Below are 17,501 nucleotides of genomic sequence, written 5' to 3'. Positions count from 1 at the left end.
ACACATATATATACATATATATACATACATATGTACATACATACATATACATATATATACACATATATATATAGTTATGTTTTAGGTTTTGGGGTACATGCGAAGAACATACAAGATTGTTCTTTTGTTGGGTTTGGGTTTGGTTTGTTCTTGTTTCTCTGGTTCCTTGAAGCATAACCTTAGATTGGCTATTGGTACTCTTTGAGGCTTTTTGATATAGGCATTCAATGCTATGAATTTTCCTTTTAGCACCACTTTTGCTGTATCCCAGAGGTTTTAATAGGTTCTGTCACTATTATCATTCAGTTCACAGAATTTTTAAATTTCCATATTGATGTCATTGTTGACCCAAAGATCATTCAGGAACAGGTTATTTAATTTCCATGTATTTACATGATTTTGAGAGCTCCTTTTGGAGTTGATTTCCAATTTTATCCCACTGTGGTCTAAGAAAATACTTGCTATAATTTCAGTTTTCTTAAATTTGTGGAGACTTGTTTTATGGCCTATCATATGGTCTTTCTTGTAGAATGTTCCATGTGCTGATGAATAGAATACATATTCTGCAGTTGTTGGGTAGACTGTTCTGTAAATATCTGTTAGATCCATTTGTTCTCGGGTATCATTTAAGTTCATTGTTTAGATAACCTTTGTTGACTTTCTGTCTTGATGACCTGTCTAGTGCTGTCAGTGGAGTATTGAAGTCCCCCACTATTATTGTGTTGCTGTCTATCTCACTTCTTAGGTCTAGTGGTAACTGTTTTATAAATTTAGGAGCTCCAGTGTTAGATGCATATATATTTAGGATTGTGATATTTTCCTGTTGGACTAGCCCTTTTATAATTATATCATGTCACTCTTTGCCTTTCTTAACTGTTGTTGCTTTAAAGTCTGTTTTATCTGATATAAGAATAGCTGCTCCTGCTTGCTTTTGGTGTCCATTTGCATGTAATATCTTTTTCTGCCCCTTTACCTTAAGTTTGTGTGAGTCCTTATGTGTCAGGTGAGTCTCTTGAAGACAGCAGGTACTTGGTTGATAAATTCTTATCCATTTTGCCATTCTCTATCTTTTAAGTGGAGCATTTAGGCCATTTACATTCAACATCAGTATGAGAAGTGAGGTACTATTATATTCATCATGCTAGTTGTTGCCTGAATATTTGGTTTTTTTTTTTTCGTTGTGTTACTGTTTTATAGGTCCTGTGAGATTTATGCTTCAAGGATGTTGTATTTTGGTGTATCTTGAGGATTTCCTTCAAGATTTGGAGCTCCTTTAGCATTCTTGTAATGCTGGCTTGGTAGTGGGGAATTCTCTCGGCATGCACTTGTCTAAAAAAGACTGTATCTTTCCTTCATTTATGAAGCTGAGTTTCACTGGATACGACATTCTTGGCTGATAATTGTTTTGTTTAAGGAGGCTAAAGATAGGATTCAAATCCCTTTTAGCTTGTAGGATTTCTGCTGAGAAATCTGCTGTTAATCTGATAGGTTTTCCTTTATAGGTTACCTGATGCTTTTGCCTCACATCTCTTTAGATTATTTCCTATATCTTGACTGTAGATAACCTAATTACTGTGTGCATAGGCAATGATCTTTTTGTGACGAATTTCCCAGGTGTTCTTTGAGCTTCTTGTATTTGGATGTCTGGATCTCTAGCAAGGCCAGGGAAGTTTTCCACAATTATTCCCTCAAATATGTTTCCAACATTTAGAGTTCTCTTCTTCCTCGGGAACACTAATTATTCTTAGTTTTGGTTGTTTAACATAAACCCAAATTTCTTGGAGGCTTTGTTCATTTTTTTTTAATTCGTTTTTATTTGTCTTGGTCAGATTGGGTTAATTTGAAAGCCTGTTTTCAAGCTCTGAAGTTCTTTCTTCTGCTTCCCGTATTCTATTACTGAGACTTTCCAGTGTATTTTGCATTTCTTTAAGTGTGTCCTTTATTTCCAGAAGTTGTAATTGTTTTCTATTTATGATATGTCTCTGGAGATTTTTCTATCCGTGTCCTGTATCATTTTTGTGATTTCTTAAAGTTGGTATTTACCTTTCTCTGGTGCCTCCTTTAGTAGGCTAATAATTGACCTTCGGAATTCTTTTTCTGGCAATTCAGAGATTTCTACTTGGTTTGGATCTATTGCTGGTGAGCTAGTATGATCTTTTGGGGGTGTGAAAGAACCTTGTTTTGTCATATTACCAGAATTGTTTTTCTGGTTCTTTCTCATTTGAGTAGACTATGTCAGATGGAAGATCTAGGGCTCAAGGACTGTTGTTCAGATTCTTTTGTCCCATGGGTGCTCCCTTGATGTGGTATTCTCCCCCTTTCCCTAAGGATGGATTCTCTTGGCTTTCCTGGTGCGTTCCTACAGTAGTTCCTGGAATGAAAGTTCATGATCTGTGTCTCCAGACACTGCTGTGTCTGTCTGAGTGGGAGCTACAAGTTAGTCATGCCTCCTATCTGCCATTTTTCCCTGCCTGTCCCTTCTTTACACCTTTTCGGCTTTGGTCCCTAGAAATCAATTCTCTGCTCAGGCTTATTCTCCTGTTTAGTTTGCCTGAAACATATTTCACTAGTATGCCCAGTTATCAAGTCTTGTTCCACCTGTCAGTGAGGTTCACCTTCTTCACTAACATCAGTTCCTTTTAATATCCCCAAAATAATTGTATTTTGTCCTATTTACAGGATCCAAGAGCATCCTCTTTTTCAGGCTGAGCATCAGCTTTTGTCTTTGACTTACTTGTGGGATAGAAGTGGCTACTTTATACCTGTATTCTTTGTGGAAAATAAGATACTCTGTTACCCTTTCTAGGTAGTATGACTGACTTTCTTTATAATGCTTCCCTTGATGAACTCTACCTTTCTCCTCCTCAGAACTTTACTGTTTATATTTTTCCAGGAAATAGAATGGACAATCTTGTAAAAGAAAAAATGTTTCAAACAGGGAAAGAATGTACATTGAGGAACATTATTATAGTATTCCTAGCTAGAATCACCATCTCTAATCTCCCTCCAAATGCCTTAAGCCTATGCTTCTCACACTTATCACAATGACACACTCCTGGTGGCAAGGAGAGGGAGAGTGCATGCAACTTGAGAGTGAATGTGTATCAGGAAGTAAGAAGAATCAAAGCAGCTGCTGGCCAAGGTCACCCTATCACTTACTGATATCATTTAATTAACTTACTTTTCTGACCTAAGTTCAACAGGATGTAACTAACCACACCTTTTCCCTACTCATCAAAGATTTCTACAAACTTCTATGGGCTTATATGCACACCTGAGAAGGCTCTGTGGGTTGCCTGGGCTAAGGAAAGTCCATGTTACCTATTTTTATTTTTCCTCATGGTATTTATGTATTAATGTACTTAGTAATTTATAATGTTCCTATATACAACGAACAAAATTAAAATCCAGCTATTCCTAGCAGTCAATATAATTGTGAAGTCATTTTACTGATATTTATACTAAAGCTTGCAAAACAGCAGTATTCACTGCCTAATTTTTATGACTTTCGTTTAAATTAGTGCCTCTCTACTGGGGTGATTTATCCTCCCATGTGACATTTGGCAATGCCTGAATACATTTTTGGTTACCACAACAAGGAAAGGAGTGTGACAAGCATATAGTGGGTAGAGGTCAGAGATACTGTTAAACACCCTACAGTGCACAAGACAACCCTACAACAAAGAATTGCCCAGTCCCAAATACCAATAGTGCTAAGATTGACAAACCTTTTTAAAATTTTGAAATAAGTTATTTTTCTCATATTTCTCACTAGTAATTCTCTAACTTCATTTTGTGATGTTTTCCATAGCCAATATCAACTTTAAATGTGACTGATGTTATACTGATTTCTATGAGGAAGTTTACCAAAATTATTTTTTTACAAAATTTTGTTCATTTAAAAAATGATTTAGTTATCCTTGGATCTAGGAACATTATTACATTTAAACTAAGAATCTCCATTTTATATTTTATAAAAGAATCATATGTATTAAAAATCAAACTAAATTATCCTGGACCATGTTTTATGAAAAACAAAATCTGTTATGAACTAATAAAGACTTTGAAATGTAATTTGGTTCAAAAAGTTTAAGATGTCTAAGATTTTTACTCTCAGGAAAACACTAAGTATTTTTCATCCATTTAGGAAAAAAATTCTGAATATATTGCATTAATTTAGCTTTTCCTCTGTTTCATTCCACGTTTTACTGATGTTTCATTCTTTTCTTTAGGATAAATCTAAATGAAAATATATCAATTATTCATATTTGGTAGTTGATTTGAAGGTTTAGAATCACTGCTCCTTTCAAACCATTAGGCAAAATTCTAACTAAGCAGATGGGCTTTAAACATGTTTTACAAAATTTATATTTTACCAAGTAGGAATAATTAGAGCATAACTAATACTATAACCAATATATGTATTTGGAAAGAAGTTTCTCTTCTCTTTTCATAAAACTGTCGTGACAGAGAGTTCCACATCATACACATAAATGCAAAAAGACAACCATTTCCATCTGAATTATTGTCATTTCTTGTATGTAAAATTATCTTTGTTTATAGCACACTTTAATGTCAGATGCATCTCAATTTTCACATGAATCACAACTCATTTGTCTTTCCACAACCTTGAAATGTGTCAGTTTACATATTAATTTCATTGCATATATTTATTCATTATGCTACACTCTTCACATTTTTTAAATGTGCAGTATTTCCCATTGGAAGTTAATGACAAAAATAGATTTCTCAGCATTTTTCTAATATCTATGACCAAAAAGTTAACCTTTTTTGTTTGCTTGTTAATTTGTCATTAAGGTGCTAGAGCAACACTGTTCAATAGTAATATAATACAAGCCACAAATATAATTTAAATTTCCCTACTAGCCATATGAAGTCAAGAAAAATGAGTGAAACTAACATATCATAGCAATATATTTTATTCAACCCACTATATATCCAAAATATTATCATTCTAAAATGTTATCAACATATAAAAAATTATTGAGATTTTTACTTTTTTTCATACTAAGTCTTCAAAATGTGCTTTGTATTTTATACTTACAACATATCTCAATTTACATGCTAAGCATTCATCTTAAGTACCTGATCTGTATTTAGATCCCATAAAATTTTACAGTTAAAGTTGATTACATAAGTTGTTCCAAAGGAACTTGAAAATGTTCCAGTAACTGAATCAAGTGCCAAAGAATCATTTTCCTCAATATTTGCACCCACATTCACAAATAATTGATTTGACTTTCGTGCAGAAGCATACCAATTTTAAAACTGCATCTCAGTTAAATCAATTCACTAATTGTTGTGTTAATTCAGTATTAACCTTGAATTCAAGGTCAAAAACAATTTTAGATTTATCAATATCAACAAAGCCTTCAAATTTTTCTTGTATTTTTGCAGCCAATTTCCATGCTGTCATTTATAAGTAAAATACTTTGCATATTCATTCACATGTCAATCATTATTACTGATTTGTATTATGAAAAGTTTGAATTTTAACATATATGCTTGTACCTGTGTAGTTAGGTCATAAATAAGCTTTCTTCCCAAGATGTCTCCAAATTTCACTCTTACAGATATTAATTTCTAATAACAGTAAATGAATATACTGTATTATTACCACATTTTACAGAGTTTCAGCTAACCCTAGCCTGTGGCAACACTACATTTTATAGGCCTAAGATTAGAGCTTTTTGTGCACTCCCCTTCCCCAACTGAAAGCAGCCACACTTTTTTACATGCAACTTCATATTTGACTGCTTCTGGTGGCAAATTTGCAAACCAAGGAGCCTACATAGTGCCTTCTTCAATTGGGCAAAGTTATGGGCAACATTCACATTAAGTCAATTTGTCTTTCTGATTGGTAATCTATTGTTTTGCATTTCTTTTATTTTTGAAACGTTTACTCTTACCTGAGAAATCTCCACTGTTCAAAACAGAGGGTTTATCCAAACAAGTCTATTAAATCACCAATTTGAATCTGTTTTTATATTTCTTGCCAAGGTGGCCAGGAAGTTCTGGGGCTAAATTAATGCTACTAGGCCCCTCGCTAAACACAGGCCTTCTGGAAAACAGCATATATTTAAGTCTTGGTAAAAATATATTATCTGGGAACTCATTATATTCTATACCTTCTATACAATTACTCTTCCAGGCTTTGTGAACTTTTGGATAAGAATAAATAAGAAAACACAGGTCGATATAAGAGCTTATACATTAATTTTCATAGCAGCATTATTCATAGTAGTCAAAAAAGTAGAAACAACCCAAATGTCCATCAACTGATAAATAAACAAAATGTGGTATATCCACATAGTGGAACATTATTGAGCCATAAACAGGAATGAACACTGATACACACTACAACATGAATGAACCTTGAAATCATTATGCTACTTGAAAGAAGCCAGTCACAAAAGGCCACATAGTGTATGATACCATTTGTATAAAACATCTAGAATAAACAATTCCATAGAGATAGAACATAGATTAGTGGTTGCCAGGAGCTGGAGGAAGGGGAAAATGGGAGTGACTATTAATGAGTATGAGGTTTCCTTTGGGGATGATGAAAATGCTGTGGAATGAAGTAGTGGTGATGTTCAACTTTGTGACTAAATGAAAAGCTGCCGGATTGTACACATTAAATGGGTGAATTTATGGTATGTGGATTATATTTCAATGAATATTATTAATAATTCAATATCATTGATTATATTTCAATGAATATTTCAATGAATATTAAGTATATCTATATATTAAGAATTATTGATCAAATTTTTTTAATATAGTATTTTCTATAGCCTTTACTATCAGAGAATATTCTTGTCCTCAGAACCTCTCACCCTGTCTTTATCAATACACTAGAGGTCTGTTTAACTTACTTTGAGTGGAAGGAATTATTTTTGCATCCTGAATGTTATAACTGGACTAGAAGTCAAAAGGTGGATTTTTCTGTTCCAAAATCTAGTATTTATGAGTTGTGTAACTTTGGATCAAGTCAGGTGCTCAATTTCCTCATCCGTAAAAATGGCAATGTATTTGATGATGTAAGTCAGGCACTTTTTAAAAACATTAATTTCCTTGTATACTTGAATGGAAGGAACCTGATGATACTGAAGGACTCTTCCATTCCTCTCTCCTAGAGAACAGCCAAGTACTGCTGCAGAAAATCACTCAACAGGCCATTGTCCCCAACTTCTAATGGGCACTCAACACTGCCCAGCAATCCAGCTTCACCACTCTCAAAAATCACTCCTATACCCTGCACCTCTCCTTCTACTATTAGTATGTGATGTTGCTTTTTACTTCACAGAGAAAATAGAAACTAAGGGATATCCAGTCTTTTAATATCCCCTTATCTAAATGCATAAACGTGTCTGCATTCCATCTTCCTTCCTTCCTTCTTTCCTTTTACAGAGATGAGGGCCTTACTTTTGCTTTAGGCAATTCTCCCAGTGTGCTTTGAGGCTCATCCTATCCACCTTCTTAGGAAGCTGACACCACTCCTTTTACCTCTCCTCTCTTCTAATGGGTTCTTCCCAACAACTGCTAACCTAGTTCAAGCTTTTCTTATTAACAAAATAAAACATAGAGGATTGCTAGTATTTCCTTTTACTGACTAAAGTATAGCTGCCATTGGGCAAGGGTTGAATCAGTTTATAATTCATTTTGTTGGCCAGTTTTGCTATTAGGTTATTCTTGATTATCTTTTTACAATTTGAAAGTATTTGTATTAATTAAAATTTTATGCATTGTATTTTATTCATACTTTTATGTTTCATTCTTTCAAATTCACATTCAGTGTGATATTTATGTGATGATTTGATTATTTTTTGTCTTTGTTACTAGACTGTAAGTTCACTGAGAACAGGTTCTGTGTCTGTATCCCCGGAGCACATAATAAAAACTCAGTAAATATTTGTTAGAAAAAATGATAGAAGGAATGGAATTCTAAGAGACAGAACAAGCAAAGGACTAAATATTAGTTTGTTTAAACTTAGACTGCTTTATAGATGTTCAATATTGTTAAATGCATTATACATTATGATATCAAAAAATGAGCATTGAAATTTTTTGATGTTTTTATTCAGGCCATGGAAGCAGGTCTCTCAGAGGTGAAAAGTGAGTTACAGTCACGTGATGATCTCTTGAGAATTATAGAAATGGAACGATTGCAATTACACATAGAATTATTAAAAATAGGAGAGTGCCAAAATGCTCAAGGAAATAAAACAAGGTATAATCTTAATATTTGACAATCTGAGAGAACTGTTCAAAACATGATGTTTGAGTGTTTTATTTAAGAGTTTTATGTTTGAAATGGGAATAAGTCTATTTTGTATTAACATGTTAATTAATGGGTAATATTAAATATTAAAAATAAAATTCATAGTTATTTTATCTTCAAAATTAGCTTCTTCACTTACCTAGAAAATTATATCATATTCTGATTTATGAATACTTCTGACACACTGGGTCAGACATGGTGGCTCCCAGCACTTTGGAAGCCTGAGGTGGGAGGATCACTTGAGCCCAGGATTGAGACAAGCCTAAGCAACATAGTAAGACCATGACTCTTCAAAAAAAATTTTTTAATTACCTGGGCATGGGGGCGCACACCTGTAGTCCCATCTACTTGAGAGGTGAGCTAGGAAGGTCGCTTGAGCCTGGGAGGTCAAGACCAGTGAGCTGTGATCATGCCACTGTACTCCAGCCCGGACAATAGAGTGAGATCCTGTCTCAAAAAAAAAAAAAAAGTACAAAAATAGTATAGAGCTGATATTCAATTATGTAAACTCAGAGAAATAAGATTTATTCCATATTTTTAAATGCTTTTCTTTTGATTGCCTATACCTGATGTCAACTTTTTCACTGGTATGTATTGTATTTATTTTGGCCACCACATTCGCCATCTTGTCAGTTCCACTGAGAGTTCTTCTTAAAACAGATTTTTTTTTTCTCTTTTAAAATCAGACAGATACTGTATATTCCATAAACAAAGAAAATGGGAGTGCTGAGGATTGTTAAATGTTTATGCTTGTGAATAGACAGTTTGACTGCTTTAATAGTTCATTGATGCTCTTATTCTCATAAAACTTGAATCTTTCTCAAAATCAGAAAGCTAATGCCAGATCAATGATAGGATTTTAAAAACTGAATAGCCAAATGGTGAGGGATGCTTTATTGAAAAACTGTTATACTGTATTAAAGGCAATAATTATTTCTTCAAAGTTGTGAGACCTGCTAGCATTGCTTTGAGGTCTATGCTTAATAACAAATGGCAAGTTAAGATCCCTAAAATGGCCTGATTCTGTGTCTCACCAAGGATGGTGGCAGAATGCTATTAGCCAGTCTGATTAGCGAATGCTCTGTATACAAGATGTATACCATCATCACTGATTATTAATAAACCTGTTAGATATTTATTACATGTAATGCTGTTCCAGTCTAGTGAGTAATGTCTTCACACAAAGAAAAGAATATATCCCTAAAAACATAAGACATTTCACAGAAGAGCACACCAATCAACCCATGTCTAGCTCTGGCTTTGTGAAGAGCATTGTAGGTACTTTTTATGGTTCTCTTAAAGCCCATGCTAAATTCTAAATAGTGCTAACTGCCCTTCAGTACACTTTTTAATCTAAAATATTACACTTATTTATATATTTGGCCAATACACACTCTTTTGTTCTGCCTGTTTACCATCCTCTGTTTAACTTGGCATTTATTTTGGTCTCCAAACTACATCTTTCTTATTTGAAGGGATTCCTTAGTTCTAGAATTCTGAGATTTGATGAAAAGGTATAAGTTTAACTTTTCACAGCTTCCATTGTATTTTAGACTTTTCAGCCTTCATCTTTTCCACTGAAAGCGTGTTTTTTTCTTTTAGTTTGTTCTCATATGAATGTTGTTTTATCAGCTTTATTGTTTTGGTTTATTTCATTTAGACTGTTGCTTCTTTGTAGTTGTATCAAAGTGAAGCACCCCAGACTACTGATAATGGATGCATAGAAGTTTTATAGAAGTAGCATGGTAATGTTCTTATTCATTTTCAGAAACTTTCTCAATAATACTAAGATTTTGTTAGTTTTTTCTATTTTTTTTAGTTTTAGAAGTGTCCTGGGTTGATATGTTCTGAGAGTTATTAAAACTAATTTCATAACCTTTTGCCTAACCTATTTTCATAACCTATGACAAATAATAGTTCCCTCATATAGGTACATTAGTATTTTATATTATCATGATTTATTCTATGCACTTATCCACATTAGAGTTTGACATTTGTTTCATACCCTCACTAAACTTTGCAAGATCACCATGAAGTTTTTAGCATTCAGTTCAGCATTTTACTTCCTGAAATTGCTTAGGAAGGATTAAGAAATAGGCAATTTTTTTCCACTCATTTCAAATCATAGGAAATAATGAAAACTCAAGACTCATCCTGAAATAATATTTTAGGAGAATATTGGATAAAATGGAAAATGCTCACGATATATTACTAAGTGGGAGACTGAAATATGTATATAGTATTTTCCGATTGTATGGGAGGTGTATATTTCTTTATACATATATATGCATAGGAAAAATAAATTTACTGAACATAAAAATGCTAAACATGGCTTTCCCTGAATGTTAACATTACAGCAGTATATTATATTCTGATATGCTTTGTTTTCCATAGTTAAGATATATGTTTGATAATCACAAAAAAATCAATCTAGTCTAGATACATGTAGCTCAAGGATATCACTACCAAATTATACCTTATATAATGGCTCCTCTATTTTCAATCTCTCAATTAGTAATTTCTTTATCATTATTCAGATTTGGGTTTTTTATTTGTGTGGTTGAAATTTCTGAAGGTGTGGAATCTTCTCAAAACTTCTCTGGAAATCTAAAATTGTACTCACAAGTGGGTATGTTCCCCAAAAACAACAGACTCCTCCAGAATAGTCAAGCCTGACTTCCAGTAGAAAGCATGCTGCTTCCCCACCTGGTTATCTTTATTTTTGTGTTTCTGTGATTTTTATTTCACCAGTTTGTCTCATATGAAAGAGAACATTACCTGCTTAGACATCTTCATACCCCCTGTGGCTATTATACTCTTTATACTAGTTTCTGTTTTCCCCCCTCTAGTATTTATCTGTGGTTGCAATTCCACTTTACAAATTGAGCAGCCAAAGAATAGATGTATTTGAGTACTTTCTGGTTAGACTATCAGAGTTAATCATATTTTATATCTTTTATAGAACAGTTGCTCCCCTTAGACTTCTCATGACATAGTTCCTTTCGACAATACATTAGCAGGTTGGGTGTGTTTCCTTTTTTAAAATGAGTTACCAAGCTATTTTATTATAGGAAACGGTCTTTTCTTTTCATCCCAAAGTCTTATCTATATATGCAGTCCCAGTATTCTGCCAATTTTTAATGTATAATTGAAATTCCATATTAATTGCTTCTTTTTTTCCATTAAAACCATTTGCACTTAAATATGTCAATACTTACTGGATCTGAATGTATTAGAACTTGCAATTTCTGTAAGTAAAAATGTTTCCAACAAAGTGATGATCTATCTCTGCAGCCCTTAATGGTCTAAATTAACAATATAATCATAAAAATTTATCAAGTCAAGCTTAATTTTAATTATTATTTTACATTTAATTTGTAGACTTGAATCATCTTATTCGCCTTCTATTAAAGAACCAGAAAGGAAAAGAAAAGAGCTGTTTTCAGTGATACAGGATGAACCAAATCATGAAAAAGAATTGAACAAGGTATGGAAAATAATGAGCTCCATTCTTTCAGGTAGATGTGAACTCTATATACAAAGGGAGTAAAAAAAAGTCTTTGTTCTCACTTTCTTTGTTTTCCTTCTGTATTTTTTCATAAGGTGATAATCTACCAAGCTGCTAATTCCAACATTTTTCTGTGTGAGACTACAAAAAACACAAACCTTAAGTTATTGCTTTGCTACTGGGAGACTGCCCATGAAACGTGGAGGGCGGAGGGCGGGAGGATCCATGATAGGTGGCTTATTTCAAGAAAGTTGAGAGCACAGACTCTGGTGCTCAACCATACACATAAGCTTGGAGAAGTTTCCGGTGCAAGTTACCCAAGCCGCATTTGTAAGATGGGGATAATTGGTACCTACCTCATAAGTTTATGATGAGGATTAAGTGAGTTAATAATAGCTGTTACTTAAATAGCAGTTACCGTGTACCAGGAAATGTGCACCCACATTTTGTCATTGAACACCTAACATGTACCAAGAACTCTGCTGGAGCTAGACGTACAAGGATGAGTAAGTTCTGGGCGCTGTCCTTACTCTCCTACAAAGAGTATTATTCTCTCCTCCCTCTAATACATTCCAGTAATGGACTTCTTTCTATGAACTTATCATAACTACTATCCACCTCTCTGGTCTTTAGGTTTGAGGATCAGGCAGAATATTTAATGCTATAAAATCTAAACAATTAAAAGTTAAATAAACCTGAGTGTGGCTTTGAATTATCAATGAGTGCACTGCATAGTGCTTGACACACAGTAAATGAAAATAAATACCTAGAGAATTAGTTAATGTTAAGGCTAAACTTTCCCATAAATATACAGGGTTATAAATTCAGTTGTTGTTTGTACAGATTTAAAAAACATTTATTGAGTATCTAGGAGAACTATAGCTATTCTGCTAATTTCTATAGGAAATACAATCATATGAAAGACATGTACTGTCTGCCAAAGAGTTGACTGTAAGAGAACTAATAGAGGTTAAGCATAGAAAAGCTGTTATGAATCAATGATCATTTTTTATATATTTTGAACTCTTTGATGCCATATAATCTCACAAAACTTATTTTACTGATTTAAAAATATAACTTTAAAAAACTCTTTTCTACTGGTGTCTCTGGTGAATGATAAAAGATTGTTAAAGCCACCTAAAGTATAGTTACATGATTCTTAACCTCAAAGATTTAGATAAAGTAATAAAAATTTGAGTAATATAAATAATCTACGGATTTTGCACAGTTTTGACATAGTGGTACAGAATATGAGGCACAAATTTCTTTATAGGCATAAAACAGTAACAAATGAATTTTATATAATTAGCTTCCAAGAATTGTTTCTGGAGAGCATTTTCATTCTCTTGTAATAAAACTAACAAGAGCTATGTATTATGAATCTTGCAAGTATATTATTTCTTTTCCTTTTTTCTAACATAAAACTGCTTTAATCATTTATTTTATGATAAAATTCACATTTTCAATAAACCAAAAGTCATTTGGAGCTCAGGTAAATTAGTTTCTTCTTTCACTAAGAAAGAAGCTTTGCAGTATAGTATGTTGTGTTAATATCTAAACACTATGAAAATAATAAAAATAGTTTACTCCTTTATCACAGTAGTATATTCATTTTTTTACATTTTAAAAGTTCCAGTTTAAGTGGAACATGTTAAACTATACCATGGGAATGCAATCAGCAAAATCCGTACTAGGACAAACTACACATTGACTCTGTTATTTCATCAAATAAATTGGGAGGAAAAAGCTTGGAGACAGAAAAGATTAATGGAGACTTGTAATATTGTCCTCCAGGTTAGGATATTTGTACTCATGTTTCTTAGTCTGCGCCTCATTCTCTTTCCTGTGAGTCTTTTTTTTTTTTTCATCTATTAAATGATGAGGTTCGATCTTGTGATTTCTAAGGTCATATACAACTGTGAATCTCTAAAAATGTTGGTAATATGAATAAAATCAGCTGAAGTGTTGGTAGCATAAAGCCTGATGGTGGATCACATTTGCCTCTGAACATGTGTACTTTCCATGTAAGTTCACTGCATTCTAGGTGCCATCCCCTATACAGCTTTTTCCAATCTCAGTCAAGGTGGCATCCCCTAAAACCCAGATTTTTCCAATCTCTCTGTATGGATCAACCTCTAAAACCCTGGTTTTTCCAAATGTGAATTACCCTCCACACCTTTCGGGGCTCTTCCCACAGAGGTTGCAGAGCACAATAGTTCACAGATCCTGGAATTAGACTGCCTTTCACAAGAAATGTGATGTGAAAAGTTATACACTTTAATTTTCTAATCTGCTAAATAGAGTAACCTGCAAGAGAGAGAGACCTTGTGGGGATTAAATGAGATAATGCATTTAAAGTACTTAGAACACACAAAAAGAGAGGCTTTAAAAAGATATATACGAACCAGTCCCAATGAATGGATCATATTTAGATCCTAATTCAATTAAATTTAAACAACATTTATTATATTTTTGAGACAACTTTACATTTGAATACTGCCTAGATACTTGATGATGTTCAGGAATTGTTAACTTTTAAAGACATTGTAATATTCTGGCTACATTTAAAAAGAGAGAGCCCTTATTCTTTTAAAGATATATAAAGGTGAAATGAAAAGAAAATCAATTTTTAAAAAGTACCCTGGAAAAAATTTGTTTCTTTTGTGGATAGCCTCTTCTTAACTCTCCAGCCTTATTTCTCAGAGCACTCTAAGTCATAGCCACACCAAACTCCTTTTAGCTCACTGAGTGTGCCATTGCTCTGTCACTCCCATGCTTTCATTCACTGAGCTCGTTGCCTGAGAGCAGCTCCTCCTCTTCCTCCTCCCTCTCCCACTCCCCTCTCCCTCCTCCCCCCTTCCCCCTCCTCCTCCTCCTCCCTCCTTCTCCTTCTCCTTCTTTTTCTTCTTCAAGAAAGGATCCCACTGTGTCATTCAGGATGGAATACAGTGGTGCAATCAGGGTCCACTGCAACCTAGACCTCCTAGGCTCAAGGGATCCTCCCACCCCAGTGCCCCTTCCACTTGAGTAACTGATACTGCATGCACATGCCACCACAGCCAGCTAATGTTTTTACATTTTGTATAGCATCTCTATATTCTATTTTGTTTTATGCCCTTTTTTTTTTTTTTTTTTTTTTGAGACAGGGCACGATCTCAGCTCACTGCACTGCAACCTCCGCCTCCTAGATTACAGCCATCCTTCCCACCTCAACTTCCAGCACAGCCACCATGTCCAGCTAGAGTATCTCTGTCTTCTAACTGGCATTCATTTGTCCTTCAGTTTTGGGTCTGATAATTCTTCCTCTGGGAATTCTATCCTGGATATACCTAGGCTGCATTAAACACCCTGCCACTACATACTGCTGACATTGATTGCTACACTGTGCTGTAATTGGTTATTTTTCTGTTTCCCCCAATGGACTATGACTTTTTTTTTTTTGGTTGATGATTATGTACTTTAAGTCTCAAGAATTAGAAACAGTAAGTGGTTTTTTGAAAGATGCTAAGAGGCTGGACCAAGAAAGCATTGTAAAGATGGAGAGCAGAGGCAAGACTTAAAAGAGGTTGAAATAGAATGTACAGAATTCATTGCCTGACCAGGTTTGGGAGGACAAGGGTGGAGAGGAGCCAGAGACAATCCAGAGGTTTCTAACATGGAAGCTTAGCCAAGATTCAGAATATAGGAGGCTTAACGCAGGGAAGTGAAGAGCTTTCATGAAGACATTGAAGTTTACTGGAATGTGATTCTGAAAAACAAAATGTTAAGTTACAAATAGTACAGCCTATTTTAGTATTTAAAAAAGCACTGAATTTAAAATCAAGAGTCCTAGATTCTAGCCCCAGCTCTGCTGATTATTAGCTTTATGACTTTGAGCAAGTCACGTAATCATTTTAAGCCAATTTTTCTTCTCCTTGAAAATGCTTGGTAATACTTTCTTCACCTTCCTTTCAAAGTGGTTATCAAAGTAGTATCAGTCAAAGGTGATGGTTTGCATAAACAGAAAATAGAGGAGAGAAATAAAGTGTTGGAATCAGAAGGAAAAAAGGTAATGAATCATTATTATTTGTTTTTAATTTAGCATTGATCAGAAAAGGAGGGTAAAGTGGGCCCTGCCAAAGTTTCAGAATAGGAGGACTGAAAATATGGCCAGTAAAAGTCTTAAGCTATTCTATAAATAAAAGGATTCATTAATATTTCCAGTCTCTATCTGCTGCAGGTAAGAAGCCAACTCCAACAGGAGGAAGAGTACCATAGCTCTGAGCAGGAAAGAATGAGGAATGAAATCTCTGACCTAACAGAAGAGCTTCATCAGAAGGAGATCACTATAGCAACTGTCATGAAGAAAGCTGCCCTTCTGGAAAAACAGTTAAAAATGGAATTAGAAATAAAAGAAAAAATGTTAGCAAAACAACAGGTATGCAAGCAGGCAGAATAGCACCTGTCCAGGGCACACTCTTGCTCGGTGACAAGAGTAGCCTTCATTATCAACTAATGAAAACATTGCATTTCTTGGTATTATTTCTGAGAGACTAGCTTTACAGAAATGCTTTGTGGTGTTACGAAAACCTTTGAGATAACACAAAGGGTCACAAAAAAAAAAAAAAGGACTAGGGAAATGACAGTGCTAGACAATTTCATTAAATCTCTTCTTTCATTTTCTTATATATTCTGATCACCACCCACAGTACATTCTAATGAAATATTTCTTTCTATTTTTTCTGTATTTTTCTTCCATTAACATTTTTATCTTAAAAAAAAAAAGTCTCTATTCCTGCTCTTCCTCAACACTTCCCACCCCTCCCCCCATTTCATGTATTTCTTTCAGGGTTTTTACAAATGGATGTTGAAAGCTGTTCATATTTATGAACATGCACTCAGTGCACAGCATGGTGCATGGGGAAAAATAATAGAAATTGTAACATTCTCCTGTTAAAGTACTACAGGTAACTTCTACATCCTTCCTTTCCTTCCTGCCTGCCTACTTATTTTTTACATTCCTCCATCCCTTACTCATGATCAAATTGATGGCCTACTACTGAGAGCACAAGGGTTTATCTGCCTTTTTAACCCCAAATCTAAAGGTTTTGAGAGCATCATTTAATAATTTTCTAGGCATATGAGGGTCACTTCACAAATAGCATGACTATTTAAATCGTGTGAATTATGAAAACAGAAAAAATTTAGCCTTTGCTAAATTTTTATAAGTCTTAAACCATGATTAATTGGTGCAAAACACAGGAAAACAGCACAGATTGGATAATCACTTTGGTTGTACCTGTATAGGGAGGATATTTTACAGGTGTTAACAATGATCGGGGTAGTTGGATTATAAATAATTTTTATTTTCACCTTTATATTTTTGTACGTTTTCTAGGTTTTGTCAATGAGCATATAATTAGTAATTTACAAAAGTAAATTTAAGGCAGGTGTTTTATGCAGAAATGAGTCCAAATAAAAGGACAGATACAATATCCAAGTCCTGAAAAGTGGAATAAGTCAGGGAAAGATAAAATAGACAAAATGAAGTAGTCACTAAAAAAGAAGGAATTTTGGCAGAAATATCAGAAATAACAAAATTAAACGTGAAAGTTATGTACTGCCTATTGTAAAAATCAGGTGTTGAATAAATTTAATGGACAGTTATTCAAACTTTTTTTAACATTTGCTTTTTCTGGTGACAATTTG

The 17,501-nt window shown here is 34.0% G+C and overlaps 1 protein-coding gene across 4 annotated transcripts in view; it reads left to right on the top strand.

The window, feature by feature from the left end:
• Window positions 1-17,501, top strand: part of DEUP1 (deuterosome assembly protein 1) — a 92,214-nt gene that overhangs the window by 50,518 nt on the left and 24,195 nt on the right. For all 4 annotated transcript variants that reach the window (XM_032295784.1, XM_032295783.1, XM_032295785.1 and 1 more), the window contains 3 exons: window positions 8,109-8,254; window positions 11,687-11,792; window positions 16,033-16,230. In XM_032295784.1, coding sequence (XP_032151675.1) covers window positions 8,109-8,254; window positions 11,687-11,792; window positions 16,033-16,230 — 450 coding nt within the window. The remainder of the gene's footprint in view (window positions 1-8,108; window positions 8,255-11,686; window positions 11,793-16,032; window positions 16,231-17,501) is intronic.

The sequence above is a fragment of the Sapajus apella genome, unplaced genomic scaffold (assembly GCF_009761245.1).
Source record: "Sapajus apella isolate SASKATOON/1434 unplaced genomic scaffold, GSC_monkey_1.0 scaffold34, whole genome shotgun sequence".
Taxonomy (NCBI): Eukaryota; Metazoa; Chordata; class Mammalia; order Primates; family Cebidae; genus Sapajus; species Sapajus apella.
The sequence above is the reverse complement of the archived record's forward strand: the minus strand, read 5'-3'. Positions and strand labels throughout refer to the sequence as shown.